Source organism: Gymnodraco acuticeps, unplaced genomic scaffold (genome assembly GCF_902827175.1).
Source record: "Gymnodraco acuticeps unplaced genomic scaffold, fGymAcu1.1, whole genome shotgun sequence".
Lineage (NCBI taxonomy): Eukaryota > Metazoa > Chordata > Actinopteri > Perciformes > Bathydraconidae > Gymnodraco > Gymnodraco acuticeps.
Window position 1 is genome coordinate 1142454 of NW_022989947.1, and position 13441 is coordinate 1155894.

The window sequence follows — 13441 nt, forward strand, 5'->3', positions numbered from 1 at the left end:
CCTGGTATACGGCTGCGTTGACTTTGGACTTGAGAAAACACAGAGGACCAACACCAGTAGATGACATGGCTCCCCAAATCATCACTGACTGTGAAAACTTCACACTGGACTTCAAGCAACATGGATTGTGTGCCTCTCCACTCTTCCTCCAGACTCTGGGACCTTGATTTCCAAATGAAATGCAACTACTACTTTCATCTGAAAAGAGGACTTTGGACCACTGAGCCATAGACCATTTATTTTTCTCCTTAGCCCAGGTAAGACGCTTCCGACGTAGTCTCTGGTTCAGGAGTTGTTTGACACGCGGAATACGACAGTTGTAGCCCATGTTCTGGATACGTCTGTGTGTGGTGGCTCTTGATGCACTGACTGCAGCCTCAGTCCACTCCTTGTGAAGCTCCCCCAAATGTTTGAATGGCTTTTGCTTGACAATCCTCTCAGGTCTGCGGTCATCCCTATTGATGGTGCACCTTTTCCTACCACACTTTTTCCTTCCACTCAACTTTCTATGAATATGCTTGGATACAGCACTCTGTGAACAGCCAGCTTCTTTAGCAATTACCCTTTGAGGCTTACCCTCCTTGTGGAGAGTGTCAATGACTGTATTCTGGAAAACTGTCAGGTCAGCAGTCTTCACCATGATTGTGAAGCCTACTGAACCAGATTGAGAGACCATTTAAAGGCTCAGGAAACCTTCGCAGGTGTTTTGAGTCTACAATATTAAGCTTTTTCACAATATTCTAAGATACTGATTTTGGGGTTTTCATTAGCTGTAAGCCATAATCATCAAGATTAAAACAAATAAAGCCTTGAAATATTTCACTGTGTGTAATGAATCCATATAATATATGAGTTTCACTTTTTGAATGTATTATTTATTGAGATGCACCTGTACATAAAAAAAAAAAAAGAAGCTGTTTTGGTCATTCTCACCATGCTGTGCTGGGTGTAAGGGGTGCTGGAGGATGTTTGGGAGAGCGGCACCCCTTGCTTGGAGTTGCTGAAAACCATTGACTGGGACAAGGAGGAGGGCTGGGCGGCCTCCATGGGGGGGTTTTCTGTCTCTAAGGAGGAGGATGGGGGAGTCTTGCCCAGGAGCACTGCAAGGTCGATCCTAACAAGGTGAAAACATTTATTAAAAAAGGAGGACATTTTAACCTGTTCTCAGGCTCAAAAATGACATTCCCAGAACAAATGACCATAACTTCACTTCTAAAAGGGCTAAATTAATAATATTTGTTCTCAAAGTAATGATAAACCTGTGAGTTGGATGTGGAAGAGTCAGAATCAATATAGATTGTTTTATTTTACAGTAAATTCAGATTGAACACAGTCAAAGAAATGTAAATTATTGTGTCCGTCCAAAAAAAATGAATTACTTAGTGAAAACCACTCTTGAATGATGGGATTGGAGACTAAAAGCTTTAGGAATCCAAACTATAACATATAATAAGTACCCTGTATCAAGATTGATGCAAAACAAGTGAAATTTGACCTTTTTAGAGAGATTTAGCACAAACCACTTCTGGGGTCATTTGGGTGGATTTGACCCATCTCTGGCCCCCCTTGGTCGATTTTGATGATTGACATCTCTTTTTAACCGTTAGAGCCAATGGAATCGAGGGGAAGTTCGATTTATACCTAGAGTTCTGTGCTAAGTGCGTTAGCATTTTTTCGCTCAGGGTTCATTTAGATGCTTCTTTGTTTGTTTGTTTGTAGCCTTTATTTAACCAGGTGAAAGCCCCTTGAGATCAAAAGATCTCTTTTTCAAGGGTGAACTGCAGGACATTAGTTACACATGTAACATAAAAACAACAGAACAACAATAAGGATGACATACAACATAATGTACAGGATACAGTTTACAAACTCTATTTACAGTGACAGGTACCATGAGTATCAAACAGCATGTCACCCATCCGAGTTTTAAAATGATGCAGGGGAACCAAAGTGCTCAGTTTTAAACATGTTTGCAGACTGTTCCAATTTAGTGGAGCTGCACAACTAAAAGCTTTCTTCCCTAAGACAGTCCTAGCACTTGGCACATTTAATAAAACATCATGAGATCTCAGGCAATATGTACTTTCAATTCGTCGAGAGATCAGAGAGCAGATATAAATAGGTAGTTTACCCAACATGGCTTTGTAAATGAACATGTACCAATGACTGAGTCTCCGTACAGTTAGTGAAGGCAGACCTGCCTTGGCATATAGGGTACAGTGATGAGTAAGTGCTTTACAGTTAGTAACAAATCTCAGGGCACTGTGATAGGCGGCATCTAACTTTTCCAGGCAATGGGCAGGTGCATTCATATAGATCAAATCACCATAGTCCAGCACAGGTAAAAAGGTCACAGTGACTAGCCTTTTTCTGGCTTCAAAATGAGAAACAGGACTTGTTTCTGAAAAAGAAACCTAGTCTAACCCTCAGCTTTTTAAGCAGATTAATGACATGAAGTTTAAAAGTAAGACAATCATCAAGCCAGATACCAAGGTATTTATAACATGGTAACCACTTTGAGTACTTGTCCTTGCATAGTAACAATATCCAAAACAGGCTCTGGTGTCTTTTTAGCTTTTGAAAATAGCATTACCTTGGTTTTATCAACATTTAAAATAAGCTTAAATTCAGCAAGCTGAGTCTGAATAATGTTAAAAACAGCCTGTAATTTAACACCAGCCTCCCTTAATGGAGGGACCTGCACAATACATCACGGTATCATCAGCATAAAAATGTAAAGTAGCTTCATCCACATTTTCACCTAAACTGTTGATATATATGGAGAATAAAAGTGGACCTAAAACAGAACCTTGAGGAACACCATTAGTAATGTTTAACCACTCAGAAGACAGCCCATCAAAGTGAACACATTGGGACCTTTCAGAGAGGTAGTTCACAAACCAACCCACTGCATGGCTGGATATGCCGATACTGAGTAGCCTCTGCTTTAAGATGCGATGATCGACGGTATCAAACGCTTTGGAAAGGTCAATAAATAGAGCTGCACAACTCTGCTTATTGTCTAAAATACTCGTAATGTCATTCACCACTTTCATTGTGGCAGTGATGGTGCTATGTTGCTTTCTGAAGCCTGACTGATGTTTAGACAGGATATCATTTTTACATAAAAACTCCTTTACCTGCTCACTCACTAGGCGTTCGAGCACCTTCGCCAGAACTGACAATTTAGAGATTGGTTTATAGTTATTTAAAATAGTTGCCTCCCCTCCTTTTAGTAAAGGCAAGACATAAGCTGACTTCCATACTTTTGGAATTGCATTTGTGCTGAGGGAGAGGTTAAAAAGAGTAGTAAGAGGAAGAGCAATAAAATCTGCAGCTATCTTTAAAAAGAAAGGTTCTACGTTGTCCGGGCCAGCCGGTTTCTTAGGATCTAGCTTAGATAAGGCTTCATGAACCACATTGACAGTAAAAGGAGTAAAACTGAAAGGGTTTTCCAGACCACATTGTTCAGAGTCACGGATTGGGGTGTTCACAGAAGCAGAGTTAGTCACAGAATCAAACATGGAACCGCAGGACACAAAATGCTCATTAAAGCAATTTAACATAGTGGCCCTGTCCTGCTTCTTGTGAGACTCGTGTTATGTTTCAATAAAAACAGTTCATATCATCAGTTAGCTGAGTTTCTTCCCATTAAGTGAGTATGACACATTAATAATTTATTACATTTTAAGAAGCCCTGAGACAGTGTCGTAAAAAAAAAAAGAGCCACGCCGGCGGGGTCTTTGGGGTCTGTTAAGCCAACAGGTTAAATGAGGGATGGCCATATAACAAACTTGAGAATCAGTTAATAACAATAGGCGCATTCACACCGCAGTACTTTTCCCACAAAGGTTCATGGGAACTTAGTTCATGAGAACTAAAGAGTTCTCATGAACTAAGTACAGATCACGTTCACACCGGAATAAGTTCCTGGGGAAGGATTAGGCAAATGAGCTGCTGACGTCACTTCTTCTTCTTCTGCTTTGGGTTTACTGGCATGCCGCAAACAACTTCACGGCGTATACTTCCACCCGAAGTCCTCGGAGTTGGGGACTGGCTTCAGTAGAAGCCTTCGGAGTAAATCGCCAGAACGCCGACACCTCCTCATCTCCACCGCTCCCATGTTTTCTTTTGTGTTGCCATAAGTTAATCTCTCTGGCTAATGCTAATAATGCTAATGCAGGATAATAAAATGGCAGCTTCACAACACTTTTTGGGAGTTTTACGGGGCGTGGTTTGCATTCCGCCCAGCCAATCAGACATAGGAACCTTTTTCTCCCACGATAGTCCCTGCTCTTTATCCAAAAGAGGATAAAAAAGGTTCTGATGAACTAATTTTAGTTCCGGATCTTTTTTGGTGTGAACGCGACATTTCGGAACTATAGTGGGAAAAGTACTGCGGTGTGAGCGCGGCTAATGAGAAAGTATTTTTCCCTCCCTTAAACAACTAAGCGGTTAATATTACATTTGAAAGGAAGGACTTTGTTTTGCTTTTTTTGTTTTGGCTCTAAAAAAAAAAAAAAAAAAAATCATGCCCAAACTGTAAAACAGATATGCTATTGACCCAGCAGAATACACAGCTCACAATATGATTTTGTTACGCAACAATACTGCTACAGGGAAGGCTAATGAATGGTACAAGTTGTGGCCATTCTGTAAACAAAACAAGTATAGGATCGGTGTGTCCTTAACCTCTTAAGCCCGGCCCCCCGATACCGGGGGGAAAAACGCGTCACTGCAGGAGACAGCGTCTGAGGGCTTCTTAATATTTAAAAACCTATGAATGTCTTATACTCAAATAACGGGAAAAAACTCACAAGAAGTCTCACAAGAAGCGTTAGCATTAGCCCTTAGTGAAAACAGGCTGATGCTACTTCCGGTGCTAACTAGCAAAAACGATCTTTAAAACTTAATATGTTCTGCACAAACTACATATCATCTGAAAGCTGATACTCCACAGAATATTTTTATATAAGTATCATCACTGTAGGACACAAACTCACTGAGCTAGCAGCCAGAACAGAGCAAGAAAACAACAACAGTGTTCTAAACCATCAAAATAATTATGTCCTACCGTTGCTGTTTTGTGATCAAAAGTCGTGTTCAAGGGAATAAAAACGCTGCTCAAGGTTAATCCTTTTAGTCACTTTAGAATTGTTCCTGATAATCCATCATTACATTCATGGCCGCATCGTAGGTATAAAGTTTTGCAGTCCGGGGTTTAGGCTTTCTCACGTTCTGTTTACGCAAGCCTCTCTCTCCTTGACGTAAGTGTAAAGCGGGATTTACTAACTCCCCCTCGATTCTATTGGCTCCAAAGTTTCAAAAAAGGTGTCAATCACCCAAATCGACCAATGGGTTCCAGAGATAGGATCCTGCGTAGTATGAATAATGCCAGCAGCGGCTGCTTTACGCACAGACGTAGCAGAATCAGCCGCTCCAGCACAGCAGCAACGAACACAGCAAACAGAGTACACAGCGAACAGAGAACACAGAGACAACCCTGATTAGGAACTTCAGGAAAGGTATGTACTCTCTCTGTTTGTATCTATTAGTTGTGTATTTGGTGTAATCTATAGTAATTCCACACTCGCAAAATACAAAATGGACGCCGCTTTGTTGTTGTAGCGTTATCGTTCCGTGAGAAACTAAAACAATGGCAACATCATGTTGGTGAACGTATAAATAGATTAATTGTATTTCGTGACTATAACACGGCAGTATATAAATAAAGCTGTATTGTAGATCAACCCATTGTGTGTGTGTGTATGTATATATATATATATATATATATATATATATACACACACACACACACATATATATATACTGTTATTCCACACACGCCAAATGGATGCTGTTTTGTAGTTCTACAGACATTGACTATTAGCAGTTTATAAATAAAGCTGTATTGTATATCAGTCTATATATATATATATATATATATATATATATATATATATATATATATACACTATAGCGTGTGTGAAATAACAGTATACATATATATACTATAGCGTGTGTGAAATAACAGTATACACATATGTGTATAGCCTACTGTTATTTCACACACGCTAAATGGAGGAATTATTTCTGATTTGAGTTACATTTTTGAAAGAATAATCCAGTGAAGTAATCAAAGTAATTGTTTTTTCCACATTTGTTTTCACAGTGATGAAGACAAGTATCAAATGGCTTCTGGATCACAGCCATCAACATCTGCCTCATCCGAGCTATGACGTGCATCAGATCAGCATACAGTTGCCCCAGAGCCATCAACATCTGCCTCATCCGAGCTACGACGTGCATCAGATCAGCATACAGTTGACCCAGAGCCATCAACATCCAAGCTACGCCGCCGGACGTCTGCACCAGTACTAACTCAGCCTCCCTCTGCATCTTCTGATTCAGTGGACAGACTGTCAGGAGGAAAGTGAAACGGGCTGGTGTGTGGCAGACTAAGGTTGTTACCGTTCCTGACACTGTGATGGACTACAACAGAAGCATGGGCTGCGTGGATGTGTCCGATGCTTTGATTGGGTACTACAGTGTTCACCACAAAACCATGAAATGGTACATGAATTTTTTTACCATTTTCTGGACATTGCAGTGGTGAACAGCTTCCTTCTCCACAAGGAGCTGTACAAGATGAGGGGTGACCCCGGCAGGACGAAGCCACACACCCAGAAGTCCTTCAGGGAGCAGCTTGCTGCAGACATGAGGGGTGAAGTCCCTCCCACCACCACCACTCCCCCCATCATCATTCGTATGCATTCCCAAGTATTATGGGGAAGCTGCCACCGCGCTCAGGAGGTGCTCTGATGCTGGCAACACGACGGTGAAGACCTATCTACTGCACTAAGTGCCTGGTGCCTCAATTCAAAAACACTAAACACATTCAGGTTGTGTACATTTTTTCTTTTTTGCCAGTGTTTACAAAACAAATGCTTGTGGTGTTATTTCGGTGTTAGTGTCGTTTTTTAGTGTGTTATTTTTTTAATAAATCTGCTCCTGTTGGAGACAAATGTATCCTATGTTTCCTAATTGTTATTGTGTAAGTAAACCTTCCTAGAAGTGTTAGTCGGGTGATAAACATGTAAGGGCTGTGGCAAAGTCCACACACACACCATTTACATACAAAAAAAAGTAATTTAAAAATATATATATATATTTTTTTAAAAACACTTGTATTTGGATGGAATGATTACATATAGTGATAATAAAATTATTTTTACAGTATGGTACCTGAAAAAGGTCAAATGGCACTGATGGTATCCAAATGTGCCCAAAGGTCAGTCCGCCTGGACTACTTTTTGCTAAACCTCTCTAAAAAAGGTCAAATTTAACTTGTTTTGCCTCAATCTTGATACAGGGTACTTATTATATGTTATACTTTGGATTCCTAAAGCTTTTAGTCTACTATCCCATCATTCAAGGGTAGTTTTCACTATAAGTAATGTTTTTTTTTTAGGCGGGGTAAGAATTTACCTTTTTTTACTATGTTCCATCTGAATTTACTCTGACTGAGAAATATCTATATTGATTTTGACACTTCTACATCCAACTCACAGATGTAACCTTGCTTTGATAAAATAAATTATTCATATAACCCTTTTAGAAGTTAAGTTATAGTCATTTGTTTTGGGCATAGCATTTTCGAGCCTGAAACCTTAAAAACAGGCTCAGGGCTTAAGAGGTTAATTAAATTTGATCCCTCTAAACTAGACCTTTATTTTCACTAGGGCTCCAACCACTTTTTTTTGGAACAAGTAAACAGTGAAAGCAAGCAAATAAACTATTCTCTTTAGGATTCCTGTAAATCATAACTAAGTCATAAAGGTGTGTACGGGACCCACCTCTGTCCTTTGGTGATGGTAACATTCTCTTGAGGCGGTGGCACAGACACCACGCTGGAAGCTGTGAATATCTTCGTCTCTGATAGCTGCAGAAAAAGAGAAAGTAGAAGATATTATAGTTGGAAAAACCAAACGTATCTCAATCCATTGATATCCATTGTTCCGTAACTGAAACAACATTTAACTCTGTTATAACTTCTGATTTGTGTTTAGAGGTTTTTATTTATTACATTTTGAGCTAAAACCGTGTCATGCGGTTTAGCCCAGAAACACTCACATCCTCATTCCAGTCCTCAGTGCCCCACTCCTCAGTGGCAGCCCGCCAGGCGCCTGTGATTCAGAGATAAACGGTTTCAATACTGCACAGATAGGCAAAGAGATATTCAAACAGAATGAGGGATGCATACAAACAACCCAGAAGTGAAGATGGGTTTACCAGGAGCAGAGTCAAACTTGGGCGGGAAATGTGTTCCCTCCGCTAGAGCATATTCCGACCCTGGAGAAAAAGACAGAGATCAAAGTTACATTTTACAAAGAGGCATGAATACACTTGGATACACATTGATATGAACGTAAAGGTCTAAGAGGATTACAATGTTTCCAGGATTTGAAGCTTTTGTAAACAGCGTGCATGGTTGATGAAGCTTTAGCGCCCAGCATCAAATAGGGATGCCAGAAACTGACCATGATCAAAATCGAACAGCCCTGGCGAATAATAAATTATTTCTCCCCCCCCCCCGCGGGAGAAAAAAAAAAAAAAGGGCTGCTGTTAACGTCGGTCTGTACAACGGAATTGTGCCAAAACTACGCCAACCGGATGCGGAGGGAGACTCCCCCCCTTCACTGGAAAACTGCGCTAAAACAACTGATCACAACGTTCACTAGCCAGCCCGCCCACGAGGAACTCTTCTTTCCTTTGTTCATCTTTAGTTGTGTTCTCACTCCAATAAATCAATCGCACGTGTGACGGAGAGGGGGGGGCGGGGTCGGTGTGTAGCAGCGCAGCGAAGGGCTGCGCAGAGTGCAGCAGTCTGCAATCTGCGCAGCCTGCGCTGCTGGCTTTCTCAGTAAAACAAACTGGTGGTGTCTATATTTTGGTTGAAACTAAGCCAGAAAAAAAAAAAATACATAAATAATAATAAAAAAATATATAAATAAAATCGAATTTTAAAAATAATTTTCGATTATGTAGACTGTAACGAATATTCAAATAATCGCTGGCATCCCTAGCATCAAACAGTAAGTGTCCTTTGAATGCAAGTGAACCTTCCTCTCATCTTAACCGCACGCGCTTCTTTTGGATGCCGATAGGATTTTTAAAGTAGTAATCAGATGCTTGATTGATAAGATGAACTTCTCCTTTTGGAGGCTACCTTTATCTTAAGGCGAGACACCCCAGGTGAATAGGGTAATTTTTTTTAACTTAAAAGGTATCAGCCAGAAATGTCTCCAGTTAATTACTTACAATAAGGCAATTGTCTTTTGTATTACAAGTTTTCTGAAATAGCATGTTTAAATATGCAAATTAACCATTATCTCATTAAATATGCACATATTTTAACACATTTCAGGAATCGATATCTGAACTTTGGATAAAGCCAGGTTCAAAATTCTTGTTTCATTTTGTAGTCATATTAGTATCTAAGGCTTTTACAGAAGGGATATTGGATATCTCTTTTTATCACTCCATAAATCAGAAAATACTGTCAACAGCCCTAAAATATCAATTTTTGCCATGTTTCTAGGTATACAATGTTGTATAATTCAGGCTATGAATGATATATGAACAAACCCTTCTGTAAAAGCCTTCATAATATTGATAGGAATATAACTGGAAGTTTTGGTGTCTCTACGTGCTACTGAAGTTGAAATTTCGAACTCAGAGTAGGAGAAAATACTTATTTTGAGAAAACGAGCTTTAAAGATTGCAGTGAGGCGCTAGCTAAACCCTCCTGTTCTTTGGATGATAGCTTGCGCATCGACGCACTCCGTGAAGGTATTTCATGTTCGGGGTCATTTGTTTTTTGTATAACCTTGCTTCGTGCAAGTGACAATTGTTGTCGTCTTCTCTGTGAACGTTTTTTTTCGCCGTTCTTTTGCCATTTTGAGATTTCAATTTCTAGCGGAAAGCTAACCAGGAAGTGTTTTAGCACACCACGTGACGCATCTGAACGAATCACGTTGTCAGAAATTGACACCAGCCAATGAGATTTCGTTTCTTGGTTTAAGACCCCTTTGTGCTTTCACGATTGGTTGCTGATACAAAGGAAATGACCATATTTGGATCTGATGAGATTGTGCAGGAGAAACAGCTTTCCAACGATATCTCTGTTGACATGATGCACATAGTGGTCGCGGTACTTTATGTTACGTTAGAATGCTAACTTTTGGTGAATTTAGGAGAAATCTACAGACGCAAATAGACAAACTATAGTAAAATAAACACTTAAATGTGTATTTTGTACGTTTTCCTTCCAAAAGCCTGAAAGAAAACATGTTATAGAATCAAAATAGCACAAAATCTCAAAATTGACCAGTACTTGAAAAACGATGTTTTTGCCTGCCGTGTCTCGCCTTAATCTATAAATGAACTTACTAGCTTCCTCCTCAAGCTCCCCACTTCCTGTGTTATTCCAGGTGCTGCCTCCGCCGTAGTTTTCATCTGTCTGGGCTGGCTCCGCGTAGTCGGCAGGGTTGAATGTACTGCGGAAGAGAGCGATAAAAAGGGCTTATTGGAAATCAAGTGTGTGTACAGACCAACAGCTGAAGGTCCGTCGGCACTACAAAGAAAACTTCGGCCATATCTGGGTGCCTATATGATAAATCAGGGGTCCTTACCTTCTACAGGTTTAAGTTTTGAAAGTGTTAAGCAGAAGCAGACCCCTATTCAATATTTAGAGCTTTAAAACTCTGAGCTCATTAGTTTTGTGCCTGCATATAGAACTGTTTGAATAAATCTCCAGCACTGCTCTTATCATCATTAGGCTATTAGCTCATAGAAACACTTCAGAGGGGAGTGACTGGGGATGTAGCAGGAAGAGGAAATGATAAGACACTCAAGTGAAACCATTACTGTCTTTGAGAGTTTGTAAATGCAAATAAAGATGTATGAGCATCTAAATATTGCTTTTGTAGTTCCTCAACAACTCTTTCCTGGTAATGTCTTATTAATCCGTCACGTTTGTGTATGCTGAGAAATATACAGCTTATGCAACATGATGGAGTACAGGACTTTTTCTTTTAACTAAAGCCTTTCATTATTTGTCTAAGATCCTTCCTTTGCAAATCTGAGGGCATTTATGGCTTGCGAGACTAGATTAAACATCTACATTTCAGGAAGGTCATATCCTATTAATAGAATGAGGAGTATCTGTTTTGATAAGCTCTTATATTACGACTTCCTGTTGTATGGCACTCAAAAGTCTCCCTACAGAAAACAAGAATAACAGACACACCAGAGGCGATTCACTCACCTCTCACCGCCTGCAATATCATATCTGGGCCCCTTATCAATCTGGCTTTAGAGGAAAAATAATGGCAACAATTACAAGAAGCACAACAAAGTAAAAGTAGAAGATCAAGCTTTTTGTTTTCAGACCACAATATAGAGCAGCAGCGTAAGCAGAATGCTTTCGATCTGCCAGTGTACCAAACACTCTACACCCATCAGTCATTCTCCAATGCAAGGCAAGCCCGAGTGTTTTAGTCATTGTGGGTAAATACAAAGCCCAAGAAACCAAAGCCGAGGGTATTCACAGTGCAGCCACCAACACAAAAAACGTTGCTAGATAAGCAGTTATGCAAGATTAAAGGCAGTCGTCTTTGCAGTTAATGCCTATTCAATCTACGGTAATGGTACCTTCTATCACACATCATTTCAAAGCTGTCCCTGAGCAGCAATACAGAGTGCTGCTGTGAATTCATCAGAAGGCCTTCAATATCTCCTGCACCTCAAGTCAACCAGTCTTATTTAATCCCACTGTTTTTCCTTTTAAAATGGGAATGACAAACATTAGAGCTGCATGATATATTTGTTCTGCATTGACAATGCGATGTGAGCATGCGCAACAGTCACATCGCAGGACGTGCGGTTTCAAGTAGGGCAAATTGACTTAAACACTTCATGCTACAACTTTTTTCTGCTTGATTAAAAATTGTTTACACTTGAACTGTTCTCATTTTCATTGAATAAACTACAGGACAAGTATGATTCATGAAACATCATTTACTCTGTATTAGGACTGTCAGTCGATTAAAATATTTAATCGCATGATTGTCCATAGTTAATCGTGATTAATCGCACATTTTTTATCTGTTCTAAATGTTCCTTATTACGTTTTTAATAGTCTTATCAACATATGAGTGGACAAATATGCTTTATGCAAATGTTTATTATCATTTGAACAATGACAAATATTCTCATGAATATTAAACACAACAACCTCTGAACAGTATTGTCATACTGATATTCTGTACAAACTGTAAAGTCCACTGAGACAAATGTAACATTTGTGATATTGGGCTATATAAATAAACATTGATTGATTGATTGATTGATTACAAATATTCGCCTCAATTCAACCTGGAACCTCTCTGATACAATAATACAATACAAAGTGTGTGTGTGTGCGTGTGTGTGTGTCTGTGCGTGTGTGTGTGATGGATCGTTGGAGCTATGTGCAACTCAAGGCATATGCTCGAACGGGAGCTGCCTGGACGCTGCAATCATGTTGCGCGCACTCAGGGCCGGCCCTTCCCACTGGCGAACTAGGCGGTCGCCTAGGGCGCCAGATCTGGAGGGGCGCTGCGCTGGGAGAAAAAAAAATAATAATAAAAGTTTTTTTATTTAAAAAAAAAAAAAAAAGTTTTATTCTGCCTAATTTTATGCCCTTGATGTAATACGTTTACATTAATAATTGAATAAAGTAAACACCCTTTGCACCCCGGGCCGGCGGCAACATTTAGCATTTGCCCTGTACGATGGACGCTGTAACTGTAAGTGATGAAAGGGGGGGGATGGTCGCTTATCTGGCACCCACGGGCCGCGACTCACAGCCAAAGTGACTCAGCAGCTCCAGCTGAAAGTGTCAGAGATTGCAACGATGCAACAGCAAGAGGCAAACAATTAGCATTATGAAAAGGTCCAAGCCTTCAGGGGCAACGGGAAGGAAACGGAAAAAAGAACAGGAGGAATCGAAAGTCAAAGACAGAGGTATGTCGGCTTGTGTAAAAAAGAAAAAAGTCAGTATGTACTGTACCGTTAGACATTTGATTTTAAGCTAGCTAGCTAAGGAGGTAGCCTGCCCATGATACAGCTTTGATGCCATGCTAGCCGCGAGCCTCTGATACAGAATGATAAATACAAATGATTTAAAGTTTTTATTTATGTGTTATTATTCTTATATAATCTTTTTGTAAATAATATACTACTTTTCTATTGTGATAGCTGTAAATTGATCCTCCAATAGTGTTTAATTTGTCAGATAGTTTATTTTCACGGTCAACTTGTGTGTAGGCCTATATATATATTTCTGTTTATTTTCTATTATATTTTAGAATTTGTTTATTTTCTGCGCTTTTTAATG

The 13441-nt window shown here is 39.8% G+C and overlaps 1 protein-coding gene across 1 annotated transcript in view; it reads right to left on the reverse strand.

The window, feature by feature from the left end:
• The window catches only part of ubap2l (ubiquitin associated protein 2-like), a 50699-nt gene that overhangs the window by 22037 nt on the left and 15221 nt on the right, over positions 1 to 13441 (reverse strand). The window contains 6 exon segments of the mRNA XM_034210304.1: positions 934 to 1114; positions 7857 to 7942; positions 8134 to 8186; positions 8293 to 8352; positions 10453 to 10559; positions 11330 to 11374. Coding sequence (XP_034066195.1) covers positions 934 to 1114; positions 7857 to 7942; positions 8134 to 8186; positions 8293 to 8352; positions 10453 to 10559; positions 11330 to 11374 — 532 coding nt within the window.